The sequence below is a fragment of the Microcebus murinus genome, chromosome 3 (genome assembly GCF_040939455.1).
Source record: "Microcebus murinus isolate Inina chromosome 3, M.murinus_Inina_mat1.0, whole genome shotgun sequence".
In the NCBI taxonomy this organism is placed as follows: domain Eukaryota; kingdom Metazoa; phylum Chordata; class Mammalia; order Primates; family Cheirogaleidae; genus Microcebus; species Microcebus murinus.
In genome coordinates this window covers 78,091,255-78,114,034 of record NC_134106.1, presented here as the reverse complement: position 1 = coordinate 78,114,034, position 22,780 = coordinate 78,091,255, and the positions used below count along the sequence as shown (strand labels likewise).

Below are 22,780 nucleotides of genomic sequence, written 5' to 3'. Positions count from 1 at the left end.
TATTTATTTTTCATCTACTATATATTGCTAGGATAGTTTTCATTTATCTATCATCCTGGGGTTTGTAAGTTTTCTAAAATTTGTCCCTTGATAGCATTCAGCAGTTTTGGAAAACTCTTAGCTGTTTTTTTTTCTTCTAGTATTACTTTTGCCCCCTTTTTTTCTTTCTTTGTGGTACTTCATATAAATTTATATTAGATCTTTTTGCAGTATCTCTTGTCTCTCTTACCTCCTATTTTATATTTTCATTCTTTTACCCCATCATACTTTATTATAGATGTTTAAGCCTTTCTTCTAGTTCACTAATGTCCTCTTCATCTGTGTTTAATGTGCTATCAAACCCATCAGTTGAGTTCTTAATTTTGGCTTTTGCATTTTTCATTTCTAGAATTTACATTTGACACTTAAATTAGTTTCAGGTCTCTTGAGAAACCCTCAATTTTGTGTTGTATCTCCTTATATATATTAAGCAATTATTTTTTAGTTCTGTTTCTGATAATTTCACTATCTTGATTCTATATGTTTCTATTTCTATTAAATCTCTTTCTATTTTTGCTCCCCACAGTTTGGTTTTTGTTGTCTTTTGTTTCTTTATTTTTCACTTATGTTGTCTTCTGTGTATCTGGTTATTTTTGATTGAGTGTAGAATACTCAATATGAGAATTTATAGAAATCATTTGAGGCCAAGATTGTTATTTTCCTCTGAAAGGATATATTTGCTTCTGTCAGAATTGAGATAATTTGAAGATAATTGAAGCTGTGCTTAAGTCTTTCAGTTCAGCTATTCAGAGTCCTAGCCAAATGTGTATGTTGTGTGTGGGGTGGGGAAAGGGAGGTGATTACTAAGGCTTCCATCTCTTTTTGATGGTACTGGACTCCTGTTTTTGTCTCCTAGCTTCTTGAGACAGTTGTTGCTCAGCTTTTTAACCTCTTATTTACCTTTGTCTGGATCAGCAGATTCTTTTAGGGGAAAAACAACCCTCAAATTCCAGACCGCTCTTGGGGTTTCTTCCTTCTCATCTCAAATCTTGTTCAAATAATTCTTCACTGCCTATTCACTCTCTGCTGACACCCTCCCTTCTTTCCCTCAGCTTTTCTAGTTCTCATTGAAAGCATTGGTCTGAATAGTCTAAACTGTTACTAGTTAAGCAAAAATCCTCTGGTTTTAAAGAATCTTAACATTTATTTTATGTATCTAGGTATGGCTTTTTCATGATTTATCCTCTTTGGTATACTATGGACTCTATCAATGTGAGTACTGCCATCTTTTTTAATTCTGAAAAGTTGATATTCATTATTTCTTCCAGTATTTCAACCTTACTATTTTCATATCAATTATTAGGGGATTTATATTATATAGATATAGGTTGAGTATTTCTTATCCAAAGTGCTTGGGACCAGAAGTATTTTAGATTTTGGACTTTTCTTTGAATTTTGGAATATTTGCATTATATTTACTGGTTGAGCATCCCAAAGTCAAAAATCTAAATGAGCATTTCTTTTGATCATGATGTCAAAAGTTTTGGATTTTGAAGCATTTTGGATATCTGATTTTCAGACTTGGCATACTCAATCTGTATTAACATTTCTACTTTTATATACTATACCTTTTAACTTTCTTTTTTTTTTAAATAAAACAACTTAAAAATTTTTTTTTTAGTTATTTTTATGTTTTGTAGAGACAGGGTCTCACTGTGTTGCTCAGGGTGGTCTCGAACTCCTGGCCTCAAGTAATCTTCCTGCCTTGGCCTCCCAAAGTGCTGGGATTACAGGTGTGAGCCACTGCACCTGGCCTAAACAACTTTATTTAGGTATAATTAACATACAATAAACTGCATATTAAAGGTATAATTTATAAGCTTTTACATTTTTATGTACCCATTAAATTATCCCTCACAGTCAGTATAATGAACATGTCCCCATCCCCTCAAATTTTTTGTGCCCCTTTGTAGTCTCTTCCTCACACTACTTCCACCTACCACCTCATCCCCAGACAACCACTGATCTGCTTTCTATCATTTGCAATTAGTTTGGGTTTTCTAGAACTTTATATAAGTGGAATCACATACCATGTGTTCTTCTTTTGAACTATTTTACTGAGGACGATGATTTTGTGATTCTTCCATGTTGTGTTTATCAGTAGTTTCTTCGTTAGTATTGCTCAGTAGTTTTCTGTTATATCAGTGTACCACATGGACATTTCACTTGTTTCTAGATTATGGCTTTAAATAGAGCTGCAAAAACAAGTCTATGTATGGATATATGCTTTCATTTCTCTTGGGTAAATACATACATATAAATAGAATGGCTGAGTCATGTGGTAGATATATGTTTAACTTCTGTAGAAACTGTCAAACTGTTTTCCAAAGTTATTGTACCATTTTATTATATGTTATCTCTAACAGTGTTTAAGAGTTCTAAATTGCTTTATATCCTTGGTAACACTTGATATTGTCTTTTTAATTTTAGCCAATCAGGTGGGTATGTAGTATCTCATTGTGGTTTTTTGTTTTGTTTGTTTGTTTGTTTGTTTTGAGACAGAGTCTCTCTCTGTTGCCTGAGCTGAAGAGCTGTGGCATCAGCAACCTCAAACTCCTGGGCTCAAGCGATCCTCCTGCCTCAGCCTCCCCAGTAGCTGGGACTATAGGCTCTTGCCACCTCGCCTGGCTAATTTTTTGTTTCTATTTTTAGTTGACTGGCTACTTTTTTCTATTTTTAGTAAAAATGGGGTCTCGCTTTTGCTCAGGCTGTTCTAGAACTCTTGAGCTCAAGCGATCTTCCTGCCTTGGCCTCCCAAAGTGCTGGGATTACAGACATGAGCCACCACGCCCAGCCTCTCATTGTGGTTTTAATTTGCTCTACCCTAATGACTATTGATGTTGACCATCTGTACATTTGCTTATTATCCACCCATATATCTTCTTTGGTCAAGTGTCTGTTCAAATACTTGCCCATTTTTAATTGGGTTATCTTTTTATTATTAACTTGTAAGAGTCCTTTATATAGTTTAGCTACAAGATTTTTGTAAGATATATATTTTACAAATATTTTCTCACTGTATATTGTATCTTTTCACAATGTCTTCTTTTAGAGTGCAAAGCTCAATTTTTTTTTTTTTTTGAGACAGAGTCTCACTCCATCACCCATGTAGAGTGCAGTAGTGTCGTCATAGTTCACTGCAACCTCAAACTCCTTGGCTCAAGTGATCCTTCTGCCTCAGCCTCTCAGATAGCTGGAACTGCAGGCATGTGCCACAATGCCCAGCTAATTTTTCTATCTTTTAGTGGAGACAGGGTCTCACTTTTGCTCAGGCTGGTTTCAAACTCCTAAGCTCAAGCCAACCTCCCACCTTGGATTTCCAGAGTGCTAGGATTACAGGCACGAGCCACTGCGCCCAGCTCAAATTTTGATTAAGTATTATACAATTGATTGAAATTAATTTTCATTGATGTCAGGCTTTTTGTGTTCTATTTAAGCAATCTTTGTGAAACTTAGAGTCACTAAGAATTTCTGCCGTTTTCTTTCAGCAGCTTTATAGTTTCGGCTCTTATGTTTAGGCCTATCATCTTTTTTGGATTAATTTTTATACATGGTATAAGATAAAATAGAAGTTTATTTGTTTTTGTATATGGATATACACTGGTTCTTATTTGTTCATAAGATTATTCATTCTACCATTGTATTTCCATGGCATCTTTGTCAAAAATCAATTGACCATCTGTGTGTGAGTCTATTTTTGGACTCTATTTTGTTCCAGTGATCTATTTTTCTGTCTTCTTGTTAATATCACACTGTCTTGATAATTGAAACTTTATAATATCTTGAAGTCAGATATTGTAAGTCTTCCAAATTTTTTCTTTTTCAAAGTTTGTTTTATGCTATCCTAGGTTCTTTGCATTTTTATATACATTTTAGACTCATCTGTCCATTTCTACAAAAATTTTATTGAGATTTTGATTAGAATTGTGTTGAATCTATAGATGAATTTTAGAGGACTTGACTTTTAGCGATATTGGACCTTTCAGTACAGAAATACAGAATATCTCTTCATTTATTTATTTGGTCTTTTAAAATTTTTCTCAGCAGTATTTTATAGTTTTAAAAAATATATATATATTTTTATTTTAGCATATTATGTGGGCACAAATGTTTAGGTTACATATATTGCCTTTGCCCTACCCGAGTCAGAGCTTCAAGCATGTCCATCCCCCAGATGGTGCACACTGCACCCATTACGTGCGAATATACCCATCCCCACTTCCCCCCGACCTGATGAATGTTACTACTATATGTGCACTTAAGTGTTGGTCATTTAAGTCAGTTAATACCAGTTTGGTGGTGAGTACATGTGGTGTTTGTTTTTCTATTCTTGTGATACTTCACTTAGTAGAATGGGCTGTAGCTCTATCCAGGATAATACAAGAGGTGCTAGATCACCATTGTTTTTTGTGACTGAGTAGAACTCCATGGTATACTATACCACATTTTATTAATGCACTCATGTATTGGTGGGCACTTAGGTTGTTTCCACATCTTTGCAGTTGTGAATTGTGCTGCTATAAACATTTGAGTACAGATGTCTTTTTTATAGAATGCCTTTTGTTCCTCTGGGTAGATGTCCAGTAATGGGATTGCTGGGTCAAATGGTAGTTCTACTTGTAGCTCTTTCAGGTATCTCCATATTACTTTCCACAGAGGTTATACCAGTTTGCAGTCCCACCATCAGTGTATGAGTGTTCCCATAGTTTTTAATGTACAAATTTTGTATACCTTTTGTTGAATTTATTCCTAAGTATTTCATATTTTTAATACTATAATAAATGTTTTTAAATTTCAATTTTCTATTGTTTTTTGATAGCATATAGAAAAAAATGAATTTTTATGTATCACTCTAGCATCTTACAATCTTGCTAAACTCCCTCATTAGTTTTAATAGTTTTTTTGTAGCTTTTATGTAACTTCGTACATAGATTATCATGTTGTCTGTGAATAAAGAGACTTTTATTTCTTTTTTAATCTGAATGCCTTTGTTTCTTTTTATTTACTTACTCCTTTGCTAGAACCTCTGGTACAATGTTGAACAGAAGAATGAGAATAGTCATTCTTGTTTTGTTCCTGATTTTAGAAGGAAAGCATTCAGCTTCATCATTGTGACGTGACGTTAGCTGTAGGCTTTTTGTAGATGCCTAAAAGCTGTCTTCTATTTCTAATTTGCTGAGAGTTCTTACGAAGAATGGATATTGGATTTTGTCAAATGCTTATTCTGTATCTATTGATATGATCATATGTTTTTTTCTTCTTTTTTAGTCTGTTAATATGGTGAGTTATTAGTGATTAATTTTCAAATTATAAACCAACTTTGCATTCCTGGGTAAACCCTACTTGGTCATGATATATTAATATTATAGTTTTTGTATATTGTTTGATTTACTAAGATTGGTTAAAACTTTTTACATATATATTTATGATTTATACCAAAAGCATTATAGTTTTAGCTTTTATGATTAGGTCTTTTTGTATGGTGTGATGTAGTGGTCAAGGTTTATTTTTTTTCCCCACATGGCAATCCAATTGTTCCAGCATTAATTGTTTCTTTTCCCCATTGTATTGCTTTGATATATTTGTTGAAAACCAATTGACCATGTAACTGTGTGTCTATTTCTGTGCTCTGTATTCTGCTTCATTAATGTATTTGTTGATCTTTATACGAATGCCATACTGTCTTTTTTTTTTTTTTTTTTTGAGACAGAGTCTGACTTTGTTGCCTAGGCTAGAGTGAGTGCCATGGCGTCAGCCAAGCTCACAGCAACCTCAAACTCCTGGGCTCAAGCAATCCTACTGCCTCAGCCTCCTGAGTAGCTGGGACTACAGGCATGTGCCACCATGCCCAGCTAATTTTTGGCCAATTAATTTCTATTTATAGTAGAGACGGGGTCTCGCTCTTGCTCAGGCTGGCCTCAAACTCCTGACCTCGAGCAATCTGCCCGCCTCGGCCTCCCAGAGAGCTAGGATTACAGGCGTGAGCCACCGCGCCCGGCCCCTACTGTCTTGATTACTGTAGTAAGTCTTGAAGTCAGGTAAGGTAAGTTCTCCAACTTTTTATTTCATGCTTTCTTTTTATTTGTCCTTTTTTCCTACTTTCTGGGAAATTTCTTCAATTTGGTTGTTTAGTTTGCTAATTCATTCATCAGCTTTATCCATTCTGCTGTTCACACATTTTTTTTAACTTCAGCTACTACATTTCTTATAACTGTTATATCTGCTTTTTTCCTCCGTTCTTTTTTCATATTGCTAATATGTAGCACTTTTATTTATTAAAATTTTTTTTCCTAGAAATTCCAGAAAAGATACCACTTTCTTTTAATATGTTTTTGGGCTTATTAAAATTTTTTGATCTGTTTAATATATCCACTTCTGCTTGATTTTGTAATCAATATGTTTTGCTTTGTTTTTAAATGACTGGCCTTCTCAAATGTCCTGTGATTTTATCTCATGAAAATTACTTTCCCATGGAGATATGTTAGTAACTTACTGTGTCAAACAATGCTTTTGAGGGAACAGCAGTGTCAGCCTCATTGAATTCATGGTACAGTAGAACAGAAGAGCCCTAAAGATGGGAGAGATCCTGACACCATAAAACAGCTGTCAGTTTTTGCCTCACATATACCTCCTTTGTCAGTTTTTCGCTCTTTGTTCCCCTGGGTGAAGTGACATTAGGAGGCATTCCTTAACAATCATGGCTACATATTGAAATCTAATGAGGAGCTTTAAAAATAGTGATGCTGATTCTCACCCTTAGAGATTTTTATTTAATTGGTCTTGTTGTGTGGGCTAGCTCTAGAAATTTGTTTTACTGCTTTAAAATAATTTCATACTTTATAGGAAGCTACAGAAGTATATGGAGAAGTCAATATACCTTTCACCCAGTTTCCCCCAATGATTACATTTTACATAACTATAATACAATGTCAAAACCAGGAAACTGACATTGGCACAAGGTGTATGTATAGTTCTGTGTCATTTTATCACACATGTAGTTTCTTGTAACAGCTACTGCATTCAAGGTAGAGCATAAAGATTCCATCACCACAAAGATATCCCTCATGCTACCTCTTTAGAGTCATAGCTCTTCTTCTTTACCACCCACCATGCCTAATACTCACTAACACTGACACTCACTAATCTGTTTTCCAACTCTGTAATTTTATCATTTCAAGAATGTTATAGAAATGGAATTATACAGAGAGGATTTTTGAGATTGTCTTGAAAACTCAGAATAATGTAATTGAAATCCACCCAAGTAGTTTTGTGTATCAAAATTTGCTACTTACTATTATTGCTGAGTAATACTTTATGGTATGGATGTACTACAATTTGTTCAACTATTCACATAGTGAGAGACATTTCAACTATTTCTAGTTTCTGGCTGTTAAAAATAAGGTAGACAATATGCACTTAATATACTTTTTGTTAGAGCTCAATTCTCCATTTATGGTTCCTTCTGTTTTTAATTTTTCTGTTTTCTTTTTCCTGCCTTTTTGTGGGTTATTTGACATTTATTCCACTGGGGTCCTACAAGATGATTGATATTATTTTGATTTTTAAAAATTTGTTGAGGCTTGTTTTGTGGCCTAACATATGGACTATCCTAGAGAATGTTCCATGTGCTGATGAGAAGAATGTGTATTCTGCAGTTGTTGGGTAAAATGTTCTGTAAATGTTAGGTTCATTTGGTGTAAGGGCTGGTTTAAATCCAGTGTTTCTTTGTTGATTTTCTGTTCAAATGATCTGTCTAACTCTGAGAGAGGGGGTTATAATCCTCCACTATTATTGTATTAGAGTCTATCTCCCTCTTTAGATCTAGTAATATTTGTTTTATGAATCTAGGTGATCCATATATTTAGTTTTATGGTGCATATATATTTAGAATTGTTATATCCTCTTGCTAATCATTATATGAGGAGCTTCTCTGTCTTTTTTTTCCTCCCCATTTTTGACTTAAAGTCTGTTTATATAACTACTCCTGCTCACTTTTGGTTTCCATTAATGTAGAATATATTTTTCCATTCCTGTATTTCATTCTGCATGTATCTTTATAGTAAAGTACATTTCTTGTAGGCAGCATAAAGTTGTGTCATTTAAAAAAATCCATTCAGGCAGTGTATATCTTTTAAGTGGGGAGTTTAATCCATTTACATTTAAGTTACATTGATATGTGAGGTTTTGTTCCTGTCATATTGTTAATCATTTTCTGGTTATTCTGTATATTCTTTATTCCTTTCTGTTTCTCTTGTTTTTCATTGTGTTTTGGTAGTTTTCTGTAGTGGTACCATTTGTGTCCTTTCTGTTCCTCATTTGTGTGGTTGTTTTACCATTGAGTTTTATACTTTCATGTGTTTTTGTTATAGTAAATGTTTTCTTTTTGCTTTCGGGACTCCTTTGAGCATATCTTGTAGGGCTAGTCTAGTGGGGATGAATTACCTCAGCTTTTATTTTTCTAGGAAAGGCTTTATTTCTCCTTTGCTTATGAAAGATGATAATTTTGCTTGATATAGTATCCTTGACTGACAGTTTTTTTCTTTCAGCATTTTGAATATATTAGCCTATTTTCTCCTGCACTGCAAGGTTTCTGCTGAGCAATTTGCTGTTTGTTTGATGGGAGTTCCTTTATAGGTAACTAGATACTTTTTTCTTGCTGTTTTTAGAATCGTCTCTTTGACTTTATTTTATATATATATTTCATATATACTGATATACAATTTTTTTTAAGACACAGGGTCTAGCTCTTTCACCAGGCTGGAGTAGAGTGGCTTGATCATAGCTCACTGTAACCTTGAATTCCTGGCCTCAAGCAATCTTCCCTACCTCAGCCACCTGAGGAGCTGGGACTATGGGTGCACGCCACCATGCCTGGCTAATTTTTTTAAATTTTTATAGAGACATGGTCTCTTTGTGTTGTCCAGGCTGGTCTTCAACTCCTGGCCTCAAGCAGTCCTCCCACTTCAGCCTCCCAAAGTGCTAGAATTCAAGGCATAAGCCATTGTGCCTGGTTTGTCTTTGACTTTAGACAGTTTGACTATAATGTGCTACGGAGAAGACCTTTTTGCATTATTTCTATTTGGAGATCTTGGGGCCTCCTGTATCTGGATGTCTAAATCTCTTTATAGACTTGGGAAAGTTTCATCCATGATTTCATTAAATCAGTTTTCTAACCCTTTTGATCTCTCTCTGTCTTTTGGGACTTCAATAATTTGAATATCTGATTGTTTTATGGTGTACTATGGTGTTTCATATGTCACAAAGGCTTTACTCTTTCTTTTTTCTTTTTCTTTTTCTTTTTTTTTTTTTTTTTTTTTTTTTTTTTGAGACAGAGTCTCGCTTTGTTGCCTAGGCTAGAGTGAGTGCCATGGCGTCAGCCTAGCTCACAGCAACCTCAAACTCCTGGGCTCAAGCGATCCTACTGCCTCAGCCTCCCAAGTAGCTGGGACTACAGGCATGCGCCACCATGCCCGGCTAATTTTTTTTATATATATTAGTTGGCCAATTAGTTTCTTTCTATTTATAGTAGAGACGGGGTCTCGCTCTTGCTCAGGTTGGTTTCGAACTCCCGACCTCGAGCAATCCACCCGCCTCAGCCTCCCAGAGAGCTAGGATTACAGGCGTGAGCCACCGCGCCCGGCTCTTTTTCTTTTTTTTGTCTGACTGAATTATTTCAAAATACCTGTTTTATAGTTCTGAGATTCTTTCTTCTGATTGTATACTCAAACACATTTATTTCTCATTTTCTGTTTGATAGTACTGCATATGCTAGCACTGGTGTTAGTAGGTCCAGGCAGCAAATTCTTGGGCCTCCAGGCTTTCTCGGGTGCTGGGAATGGCAATGATGCGCTGGATGTGTGGCTGAATTCTTAAGTTCCTGGGCAGTAGTGTGGCCTGGGTGATAGCAGTAGCAGTGATGGGATGACTGGGACCCATGTGGTCTGCCCTGGTGTTGGTGGTGGCTGCAATGTATTAAGCAGGCTGGTCCCAAAACCTTCAGTGGGCACATGGTGGTGAATGACAGCTGTGGTGGTAGTGGTAGTTTGAGCCCAAACTCAGAACCTAGGAAGAGTACTCAGGTGCCACTAGTGGTGGACTGGGCTAGGTGATCCTCACACCCCTGGATTGTGTGCTCTGGTACTATGGGGGTGGGGCCAGGCCAAGCTGTGCCTTCAGGTCCCCTAGTAGTGTATAAAGATGCTAGCTGTGGTATGCAGGAGCATGGTGAGCTTCAGGCTGTTTGTGGAATGTTCAGGTGGAGGAGGCAGTGGCTGGGCTGCACTTTGGCCCTGCTATTGAGGATGGTGGAGTTGCTTTCCCTGGGAGCTAGCTGTAGGCAGGACTTCACCTGTGCCTTGGCCTATAGCAGTCTTCATCTATGGCAGTTACAGATAGTGGAATTTGTCCTTGGGGCACATGAGAATGTATGGCCACCTTTCTGTGTGATTTTTTTCCCCACACTGCTGCCTCTGCATTGGTTGCAGGATAGAGCATGGTCTGGTGTGGGCTAAGCTTCCAAAGTGGTGCTGTGCTGCCACTGCCTACAATTTAGGAGCTTATAGGACCCAGCATGAACTCACTCCCTGGAGCAATGTCTTTGCACAGTTTCTAGGGAGCTCCCTGTATTGGGGTCCACAGGATCAAAGGGCTGTATGTGGCTAGGATTGTAGAAGTCTGTGGAGGGAATGAGGGGTCTCTCACTTACTCTTTCCCTGCACTGGGGTATCTCTCCTGACTCCTAGCCAATCCCATCAGAACAGGCTTCCTCACTTCCTCACTTCCTTCCCTTTCCTTGATTAGGTGTTTCCTATCACTTGTCTGTTGATTCCAGTATTCTGTCTTGGATGATCTATTTGAAGTGTAGTTATCTACTTACTATTTTTGTTCTTATTAGTGGAGGAGGCGAGTAAGAGATGTCTCTAGTCAGCCATCTTAAAGCCCTCCTCTGCTCTCTGAATTTTATCATTTAAAAATTTTAGGCCGGGCGCAGTGGCTCACGCCTGTAATCCTAGCTCTCTGGGAGGCCGAGGCGGGCGGATTGCTCAAGGTCAGGAGTTCGAAACCAGCCTGAGCAAGAGCGAGACCCCGTCTCTACTATAAATAGAAAGAAATTAATTGGCCAACTAATATATACAAAAAATTAGCCGGGCATGGTGGCGAATGCCTGTAGTCCCAGCTACTTGGGAGGCTGAGGCAGGAGGATTGCTTGAGCCAGGAGTTTGAGGTTGCTGTGAGCTAGGCTGACGCCACGGCACTCACTCTAGCCTGGGCAACAAAGGGAGACTCTGTCTCAAAAAAAAAAAAAAAAAAAAAAAATTTTAATGATAGTTTAATTTCCTGAAGTTATCTTTTATTCTTTTCCAAATCTATTTATTTTTTCTTTTTATTATGTATTCTATTACATATTTTATGTCTTTTTACTTAAACACATATATTTCTCATTTTCTATTTGATAGTGCTATAATCTGAAGTTCTTGAGGATCGAATTTAGTTTGTGTGTCTTTCAACTCCTACTAAGGTTGGATTGTTTCTTAATATGTCTTTTAGTTTTGAATTGTGCAGTCATTTTCAACAGGCCTTTATCTAGGGTTTAGTTTGTGCCTGGATTGATGGCATGTTTCTAGTGAACTTTTGCCAAGCGTCACAGATTATATGACCAACCTGGAACCAAATTTTATTTCAATTTCTTATCTTGAGATTGAGAATTCCCAGGGGAGACTTGTTATTATTTCCCCAAGCCTAGTAAAAATTCACAAACTATTTTTCTCTAGTCTGACTTTGCTGCTAACAATACAGCTTTCAGTGTCTTTATGTGGGAAATCTTATTTCTGTTCCTTTTGTTGACCTATATCTCTATGGCCTCATCTTTTGTCCTGAGTTAAAAGACAAGACCCTAAAATAACCCAAGTGCCCATCAATTCATGAGTGGATTAATACAATGTGGTATATGTATACCATGGAATACTACTCAGCTTTAAGAAACAATGGTGATATAGCACCTCTTGTATATTCCTGGATAGAGCTAGAGCCCATTCTACTAAGTGAAGTATCTCAAGAATGGAAAAACAAGCACCACATGTACTCACCAGCAAATTGGTATTAACGGATCAGCACCTAAATGAACATATAGGAGTAACATTTATCGGGCGTTGGGAGGGCGGGAGGGAGGAGGAAGGGATGGGCATATACAACTACAACGAGTAAGATGTGCAACGTTTGGGGGATGGACACGCTTGAAGCTCTTACTCGAGGGGGGAGAGGGGCATGAGAAATATATGTAACCTTAACACTTGTACCCCCTTAATATGCTAAAAAAAAAAAAAAAAGACAAGACCCTAGGCTACTGAGACAGACAAACCCCAACCATAGCTAACATAACATCAGTTCTTAGTCTTATTGCTGTGATTTTGCCCTAGGGGACTTCCCTTATACAATTTTATAAGTTGTGCTATACATTTTAAATGATGTTTCTTACATTTTAGTCAACATGTCTCAGTGTTTTGTGGTGAGAATACTTTGAGTTCAGTTTTTCATTTTTTTTCATATTCCAGAAATCAAATTCTGTATATTTGTCTAGTGATTATGAACTCCATGAGGGCAAGGCCAATGTGAATCTAGTTCACTATAGCTTTCTCAACACTTAGTGCTTGGTATGATACTAGACACTTGATATATGTTTGTGGAATTAATGAAATGCTGTTCATTACAGATTTATTCATAAAAGTGAAAAACTAAAATGAACCTAGATGTCTAATAATGGAGTAATTAAGTAAATGGTAATATTTACTTAAAAGTAAATGGTTATTACCCATATAATATTTTTGAGCCAGAAAATAATGATTTAGAAGGCTATAAGACTGAAAAATATTAAAGATTAAATATAGGTAAGAAAAATTATGATTCAATTTCGAATTTGTAGTATGGCAACTTTAAAATGTGCATAGCAAAAAAAATACTGAACAGTGAACACCAAAATGCTAATAGTAGCTTAGCCTTCATTTTTCAAACTTCCTATAATGTGCTTTTGTAATAAAAGTATTAAAAAGAAAAAAACATATGAGTTCTTAAAAGTTTTTAGATTTAAAAATACTTAAAGATGACAAAACATAAAAATTTCAGAATTAGTTTTATTATTAAAATGTTTGCAGACTTTTATATGAAAACACAGAAAAAGATCTTTCTGATACTCAGCGACACCTTGCTAAGAAAAAATATGAGCTACAGCTTACTCAGGAGAAAATTATGTGCTTGGATGAAAAAATTGGTGAGTTTTTCTCTCCTGATATTTTATTTTTTATTAAGTCTGGTAGAAAAATATGTTTTCTTATCCTCAGTTATAACATAGACAAACTTGTGAATAAGGTCTTAACTTAAAAGTTTATGAAAGGTTTATGAATTCCCAAAAATAATGGGAATATGCATTTTTTCTTGACAATAAATTTTTTTACTTAGGTTTAGGACCATTATTACTTATAATTTAAGTGTTAACTTAAAATTTGTCAATGAAGTAATAGCTAAACAAACCAGCAACAGTTTATAAATTTATGATGATTACTTTTAAATTTATAATTTTTTGATATAATATTCTAGCTTGTCCATAGCTGTTGTAATGAAATAGTACATATATAGTACTTTTAGTGGAAAGCATATGTATTTTTGGCTATGCCTATGATATTACTTAGGTTTATAGAGAAATTTACTTCTATAAAGTCTCCTGTTTATGTTTTTTATCAGTGATCTGTGTGAAAAATGTGATCATAACTTAATCTTATAAGGTAAAATTTTTGTCAAGGCAATAACAGGGCCTGTTTTCAAGCATGGGAAATATTTTTCACATTTGCTATAATGTAGTTCAAAAATATCTGGCATGAACAATTAGGTAGATGAAGGTGCTATTTATCAAGATGGAAAATATTAAAAAATAAATGCAAAAGGTAATACTGAAGGAGAACTCCTTTTTGGATATTTTAAGTCCAAGTGAAGATGTAAGGTAAGCAGTTGAATATTTAAGTTTGTTTCTCAGAAGAGAAATCTAAGCTAAAGATATATATTTGGGACACATCAGTATATAAATGATATTTTAAAACCATGAAATCACCTAGGGAAATATAGAGAATGAGGAGAAGAGGATCCAGGACTGAGTAAGAAGAAACCAAAGAAGTAGGAAGAAAACCCAGAAGTGAGTGTTATTTTGAAAGGCAAGAGAGCAGAGTGTTTTAAAAAGGGAGGGTATGATCAATTGTCAGATACTTTTGAGAAGTGAAATAAGACGAAGATAAAAAATACTGATTGGATTTGGCACATTGGACGGTTTGATAACATTAACCAAAAAGAGTTCGAATGGAGTGTTGGATATGGAAGATAGAGTGGGTTGAGAAATGAATGGGAAGTGGGAATGGAAAAGAATAGAAAAGTCTCTGAAGAAGTTTGGCTATTAAAGCGTAGCAAGAAAATAGCGTGGTAGTTTAAATGAGATGTGAGGTTAAGGATTTTTTTTTTTTTTTTAAAGAACTAGGAGATACTAGAGCTATTTTAGAGATTCATTGATTGATTGCCAGTGGGAATGAAGTCATATATCACAACACCCAATACATGGGGGTTGCCTTAATGGCTGTACTGCCTGTAAAAAGAGATATGATATATTCTCCAGTATTTATAGATCATGCTCTTGGCATTTGACACTATGGTAGTACCTCCCTAAGCACTGCACCTGGATGGCCCTTGGCAGGGATTAACTTAGCAGGGATGAATGTAGAAGTTCTAACAGAACTCCCCTTGTAGAGCTCTAGACCAGTGGTTCTCAAACTTTCATGTGTGTCAGAATTACCTGGAGAGGTAATAAAGATCTTCAGAGCCAGGTTACTTCATGTAGGCTGGGACCAGAGCTTTTGTATCTATACCAATTTCCTTAAGTAATTCTGGTAGTTTAGAACCTCTCTTCTGGACCAGTGATTCTCAAACCTCAGCATACATTAGAATCACTATGGCAGGGAAGGGGTACAGTGCTTGTTAAAATATAAATTGCTGTGCCTACCCCCAGAATTTCTGATTCAGTAGGACTGGGGTGTGAGCCTAAGAATTTGCATTCCCCGGGTGATGCCAATAGTGCTGGTTGAGAAACCACAATTTGAAAACCACTTGATACCAGTCATTTAGGCTTTCTACATTGAAATTGGCTTGCAAGAGTTCTCACAAATCAAACCAGACTTCCTGGGATGATTTTTTTTTTTCCCTAGGAATTTTTATAACACTACTTTAGAAAAATCAAAATTAGAAGACATTTGACTACAAAGATGATTTAATTGAATATTTCATTAAGATCTGTTACTCACCAACTTTATATACAAGTTATTTACTAACTTTATATACAATAGTGATTCTAGGCTAGAGGGAGGGAAGGGGGAACTAGCAGAGAGAAAGGCCACAGTTCGTTTTGATATTCCACCTACTTCATCCACCCACTCTCTCCTGTCCTACCACACATGTAAATCTACTTTGAGAACTTGTGATATAGATCTTTCCTTTGCTATTCTAATTCAGTAGTAGTGTGCTTTTATATTTCAGTCATTTAGAATTTTGTGATTCATTGTAGTTTTTGATCACTGACAATAAAAACCACTTTTATTTGGGATATAGTAGTTTTATTTTTAGTCATTGAATATAATATAGGAGAACTTACTTTGAGAAGTATTTCATTCTGCTTGAACTAGAAAAAAGGTTTTATCTTGATTAAAACAACACCTTTATGATTACATATTTAGATAATTTTACAAGGCAAAGTATTGCACAGCGAGAAGAAATCAGCATTCTTGGTGCAACCCTCAATGATATGGCTAAAGAAAAGGAATGCCTTCAAGCATGTTTGGATAAAAAATCTGAGAATATTGCATCCCTTGGAGAGAGTTTGGCAATGAAAGTATGTTCTGAGAACTGTGGTTTACAAGAAATGTTTAAATGAAATGTTTAAATGTTAAACTGTGGTTTAAAGGAATTTGAATCTGAATAAAATAATAGGATTTTCTCAAAATTTTTTCTAGAGAGCTGAAACTTTAAAATATGACTTTGAAATATTTTAAGATAGTCTTAGGAAGTATGTATACAAATATAGCTAATATTTTAAATTGATTTTTCTATCATGAATTAGTGATTAACATTCACTGATAATAACTAATTCAAATATCAAAATGTAAAGCATGGCAGTGGTAAGACTGAATTCCTTTTGAAAGCATATTTCCCGGCAGTCACCTGGGGAGGCAATATGTTTCTTCTATTAAAACTGCCATTCTAATGTGTTCAGCACCAGGAGCACATTTTTACATAATCCTAAACCTTTGAAAATACATCATGTGGGGCTGGTGATTAAAGCTGCATCCCACATTTTGTTGTTGTTCAAATGTTGCCAACACTGCAGAAGGATTTGATGCCCCTTTCTACTGCATAAACTGATTCTGAAAGCAACTCCTAAACTGTTTTTCACAGATGTCATAAGCAAAGGCAGCATCATTGGAATAAGGTCTTTCCCTTATCAATGGATTAATGGAGGAATTATAAAGGAATTAATTCATTCATTTATCTGTTCATTCATTCATTCAATTAACATTTGTTGACATGTACCAGGTATTATGTTAGAAACTGAAAGTGAGTGGCCTGCCTTCTAAAAGCCTATGGTATAGTAGAGAGATAAAGATGTTATTATGATAGAATATGGTAAGTTGACATAATGAAATATACATAATGTGTTATTGGAGTGTGGCAGAAATATACCTGATTCAGCCTGGGAGTTGGATTAAGGAAGGAGGAAGATCTGGGAAGCCTTCCAGGAAGTGACAGTGCCTGTGCTACCCTGAAAAATGAGTAGAAATTAGTTAGGAAAAGATTTAGGAGAAGAGAACAGTGAGAAAGGGTGATCCAGACAGGTAGAACAGCTCTCATAAGAGTCTAGTGTCTTTTATGAGAGAATTTCATGAGCATTTCCAATAGTTTAGTATGGCCAGAGAATAGGTTGCAAAGACATAGGTTCCGAGCAAAAGATGAGATAGGATAGAATATAAGCAAAAAATCATAAAAATACTGTGATGTTGAGTGTGGACTATATCACCATGAATATAGAGGATCTTTGAAATAATGTAAATGAAATGTTACAATTAGAATTTTATTTTAGAAGAAATATTCTGGCACTTGTAAATCCATGTAAAAGATGGATTATAGGGAAGTGAAAATAGTGACAGGAACACTAGTTAAGAGAATAGTGATGAGACCTATACTAAGATAGTGGCAGCATCAGTGAGAGAAATAGACCTATTAAGGAAGTAAAATTCACAAGATGTGCTTTCTGTCTTAGGAGCCACATTTATATTCCTAATGTTTGAAGTAGGAAACACAAGAAATAGAACAGACTTAGAAAGGAAGATTATTGACATGCTGAGTTTGAATTGTTTTGGGTGCACATAGGTGAAATATTAACAGGCTTTTGGATTTTTAGGTTTGGAGAAAAATATTGAAGTTAATAGTTTTGGGAATCATGAGCATAACTGAAGTCAGGAAAGGGCATAAAATAATAAGTACTTGTTGACGTGTGGAAAAGCCTGACTCAGTAGTTTTGAAATGTTATGATTTTTTTTTTAGGTAGAATTTTGCTTCTCATTATATTCAAAACATTTTTTGAATAGTTAAGCATGATTACTTTTTAAAACACTAACATTTAGAAACAAAATTCTTCACCTTTCTAAATCTCATTTTCTTCTGCTATATGTAATATTTCATATTTCTTCCATTCTGCTAACTGTACCGACATTATCTTTTCTGCACAAGTAATACTGAGATACAAGTCTGTTTTAAAATTAAGAATGTTGTATAAGATTTTATGACAGTAAACATATTTATCCTCTGAAGGGAAAATACTAATAACTGAGACAGTGTTGAGTAGTCAAGAGAGGAAATGTTCTCTACAATGATAATTCAGAGTTGAACTAACAAAGGCCTTTCAGCAAAAAGTGGTACTGTTATATGGATATTACAGAAATAAATTAATATGGAAAAGTCTGCATTATAGGAATAAGGTGAAATTTTTCTAGTGTTTATGGTTCGAAAAGATGTTCTACTACTTGCTACCAATTAAAGTTAGAAAACTCAATAGCAAGTTCATAGATTTTTGAGTAAGAAAATAATTATTTATGTCAAGTTTTAGTTTTTTCTTTTTTGTAAATACACTTTGACCATCCTGTCCAGACTGGATTAAAGTGAGTCTATACTCCTGACTGGACAACGTATGAACCTATACAAAAATATTAAAATATTTATTAATTAATAAAATTATTAAACATTGAACTTTTACAAGGAATGTATTGTACAACATATTGAGGTTGTACAAAGAATGATAGTACACTTGAGAAATGGAGGTATTAGGTTCATATTAAGAGAAAAACAGGCTAAGAAGATATATTATTGGATTCAACTCCATAATTTTGTTGCCCTGGATACTTTACAATGTTCCTAGAGAATCTTACTTTCAAGGTGAACTTCTACTGATAAAGGAAAGTCCTTTGTAGGCTTCTAAAACTTACTTCAAGCTTAACAAAGTAATGACTTTCAGAAGCACTAGTTCAATTAGTTTTTCAGAATTTCTTTAGAAATGTATTAGATTTCAAAAATGTGTAAATATTATACTTTAAGCAGTATTTTTTGTTTGAATTTTTCTTTCATTGGCTTGACCTTCTTAAAGGAGTTTAACTGTTTTTGCTAATGGATATCTTAACACTCCTCCAATATCCATCACTGTCAGATGTGGAGTCTGTGCCATTCTATCAGAAAGCAGAATGGGAAACTGGAGCTAAAAATATCCTGGAGAGAAGGACATGAATACAGAAAGACAATGTACACACACACACACACACACCCATGTGCAAAACTATCGCTCTAAAGAAACAGGAACAGAACTGGTTGAAAAATATAGGTTTGATTTTTCTTTTATTTGATTACTAAGAATTTGACAATCTAAAAGGCAAGGTGAACTATAATTATTAGTGAAATAATAATTTTCCTACTTTTTTAGGGCTAACGTTAACTCTAAGTATCTGTTTATAGTTAGATTAGTTCAAGCTCAAAGTTTTAAAAGGAGGTGTGGAAATGGTATTGAGGCATTAGGATATTCAAACCTATTTCAGCTTTGACTGACTCCACTAATTTGACTCCCTTGTCACACCTTTGAAAAGGGAGACTATAAATAGTTTTTGTTTATACCTTTGCTCTAAGCCTAATGCTTACCTTCTTATTAGCTCACACCTAAATATTAATAGTATACTTTTATAAGTAGTTCCATTGGAGCAGCTTTTTGAAGATGCTGTTGCTGACTAATTTAAATAATATACCAAAAGTTATTCTCAAGAACTAAATTTACTTATACATTATTGACTTCCCTGGGTTTTACAACATGAAGAATGTGAGGAAGTGAATCAGTTCTGTTCCCAGTATAACACTCCAGTGCTAAACCATTGGTTTGCCTCTAAAAACAGGATGGTTATGGGGTTCTTGTGTTACTGGGTAACTGCACAGAATATCTTTTAACAAAGTATTTGATATATTGATCTCATATCAATACACCTAAGTGTAGCCCTTACTTTAATGAACATAATTTATTGCTCTTACCCAGTGCAAATACTCACATTGATATACTAGGCTTTGAAGTGTGGAAAAGAAGAATAGGATATAAATGTTTAAAACCAAATGTAAATCTAAAGGGGAGAGGAAATTTTCTTTTTGTTTAATTATAATAAAAATTTTCATTGAGTTTTAACAAAAATATCAGTTTAAGATAATTTTTTATTTAATACTTATATTACTTTTCAAGGAAAAGACCATTTCAGGCATGAAGAATATTATTGCTGAGATGGAACAGGCATCAAGGTAAATCATTCATTCAGCAAATATTTGAGCATTTATGGGGGACAAAGTACTCTGTTAGGTACAAAGATAGTAATAAACAAGGCATAGTGTTATAATATAAGGTGACAACTCTCTAATGTTTAAAGGAGGCCTAAGTCTGTCTAGGGAAGTAAAAGATGGGATGGTGTTTGCCAAATAAAGGGAAGGGTATTCAAAGTAGAAATAATATTAGCAAAGAACTTCAGATCATGTTCAAAAGCCTCTTGACCTACAAGTAGGTGTGTGTTATTGGAATCCAGAGTGTAAGAGGAGAAGTGAAGGGAGGAGAGAGGCTAAACAGGCAGGAAGAGGCCTGTGTTGTAGAAAAATGAATTTTATATTTTGGGCAATAAGAAATAATTAATTCTGAGGAGATTTTAACCTTAGAAAGATTACCCAGACACAAAAAGTCGTGGTAAATTGGAGTTTAGGGGTTGCGGGACAGAAGGAACAAGGTGCTTATAAGGGAGAGAGACTAGGAAAATGCCAGGTTTCTGGCCAGGGATGAATATTGAACATGACGAAAATAAGAGGAGAAAGATAATTTTACTACTCTATTTGATGAACCTTTGAGACCTTAATGTAGACATGTCTAGGAAGCAGTTAAATATGAGTCTGGAGTATAATAGAGGGGCTAAGGCTGGAGATAATTATTTTGGAGTCATCTGGGATAGATGGGGTTGGGAGCTGTGGATATGAGTAGAATTTGTCTGAGGGAAAGGCTACAATGAGAAGAATCAGGAGGCTATGCTTTGAGCCCTGAAAAACCTTAATTTTTAAGAGGGCAAAGGAAGGAGAATCATCAGTAGGAGACTATGCCATAGCAGCAATATGTAGAATGAAGGCCTTCCTAATACCTGAGTGTCAGAAGTTTTAAAATACTTAGTGTATCATTGACTGTTACACATAGTTAGTATCTTTTCCATGGTGAAATGATGGCAACATAGAGAAACTCTAATACACTGTCTCGCAGTATTTATTCCTATAAATTTAAATATGTTTAACATCTCTTCAAATGTTTTCATACTAATTGTCCATCTCCTGTCTTCTGAGAATTTGTTATTGTTTCAGTAAAATGTCTCTTCTTATGTACTGTTTGATTTTTGGAATAGACAGTCTACGGAAGCCCTAATTATGTGTGAACAAGACATTTCCAGAATGCGTCGGCAATTGGATGAAACAAATGATGAGCTGGCTCAAATTGCCAGGGAAAGAGATATCTTGGCTCATGATAATGATAATCTCCAAGAACAGTTTGCTAAAGCTAAACAAGAAAACCAGGTATACTTGTTTCTAGAATCTTTTCTCCAGGGGAAAAAAAGTATATTTCTTCTGAGGGACAGCCCTCATTCATTTTGTAGAAAAGCTCAAACACTGGAACTAGCCATTTTTTTTTTTTTTTTTACCTTTAGAACAGAATATGCCTCATAACTTCTAAATAAAATTCTCAAACATAAAGTGTTAAATATTAAAAGACAGAACAGGGATCTAATGGATTTGTATTAAACCTTAGAAAATACTTCCTAATTACAGGATAAATATTTGAATAATATTTGAATAATTAATAAATGAGGATAAAAACCTCCAGAAACTTTAAAGAAAAGGGGGAGATTTATTTGATAGACTGTATTATTCTGTTTAAGTATGAATGTATGGACTCTGTCACATTCTTTGGTCTGCTTTAGCTCTGTGATTCTTTTTAGGAAAACTCCTATTTATAAATACTCTTTCTCTGAGGCCATATATTTCAGTCTGATATACTGTTCTCATTTCCAATAACATTATTTTAACTTAAACATTAAAAAATTGTATTTGGAAACTCCTTCCCTCCTCAGAATTCTTCAGTCCAAATGATTTCCCCCACTTTGTTATGACTTTCAATGTGTTTAGTTTGCATCATGCAAGTCAGCATTCTTTAACTGTTAAATATTTTTAGTTTATATAAACAGCTATAAAGATGCAACTCTTTTAATTATAAAAAGTTATTTATGACATTAAAGTACTTTGTTCAAAAGTTAATGTCATAAATAATTTTTCATAATCCTGGAAGAGAAAAAGGTCATTATATTAAAATGAAGGAAATCGGAATAAAATATAGACTTTAGATAATGTGTTAATATTGTTTCATTAATTGTAACAAATGTACCATTTTAATACAAAATGTTAATAATAGAGGAAAGTGAGTGTGAGGTATATGGGTGCTCTCTGTACTATTTTCACAACTTTTCTGTAAATCTAAAATTATTCTAAAATAAAACTTTGTTTAAAAAATTAATGAATGGCAATAAAGACCAAAAGATGTAAATTTATATTCTATTCTTGTGTACTCTGTTTACAGCTAGAGCAAATAGACTAAAGGTGGATATAACTTATATTTATGAAAAACTAGAAATGTCTTTGATTACTAGTATAGTTTAATTTTTTCAAGCATTATCTACCGATGCATCCATTTTGTGAATTGTTTGGGTCCTTTTCCCATTCGCTGTTGGGCTCTGTATTTTCTGTTTTTATATGATTTTTATGCATTAGGTATATTAATTTTATCTATTTGTTGTAAATATTTAAACATTTATCATGTTTTTGAGATATAGGATTTTTTATTTTTTGTAATCAAATCTACCTTATTTTCATAGGCACTGTCAAAAAAATTGAATGACACTCATAATGAACTTAATGACATAAAACAGAAAGTCCAAGATACTAATTTGGAGGTTAACAAACTGAAGAATATATTAAAGTCTGAAGTATGTATATGTTATTTTCTCTTTGCTCATGATACCTACAGTTTTCACTAGACTTAATTTAGTAATTGATTACACTC

The 22,780-nt window shown here is 34.6% G+C and overlaps 1 protein-coding gene across 5 annotated transcripts in view; it reads left to right on the top strand.

Moving 5' to 3' along the window:
- TSGA10 (testis specific 10) overlaps positions 1–22,780 on the top strand; it is a 100,294-nt gene that overhangs the window by 50,991 nt on the left and 26,523 nt on the right. For all 5 annotated transcript variants that reach the window (XM_076001021.1, XM_012787000.3, XM_076001020.1 and 2 more), the window contains 5 exons: positions 13,188–13,303; positions 15,801–15,955; positions 19,886–19,941; positions 21,072–21,240; positions 22,593–22,703. In XM_076001021.1, coding sequence (XP_075857136.1) covers positions 13,188–13,303; positions 15,801–15,955; positions 19,886–19,941; positions 21,072–21,240; positions 22,593–22,703 — 607 coding nt within the window. The remainder of the gene's footprint in view (positions 1–13,187; positions 13,304–15,800; positions 15,956–19,885; positions 19,942–21,071; positions 21,241–22,592; positions 22,704–22,780) is intronic.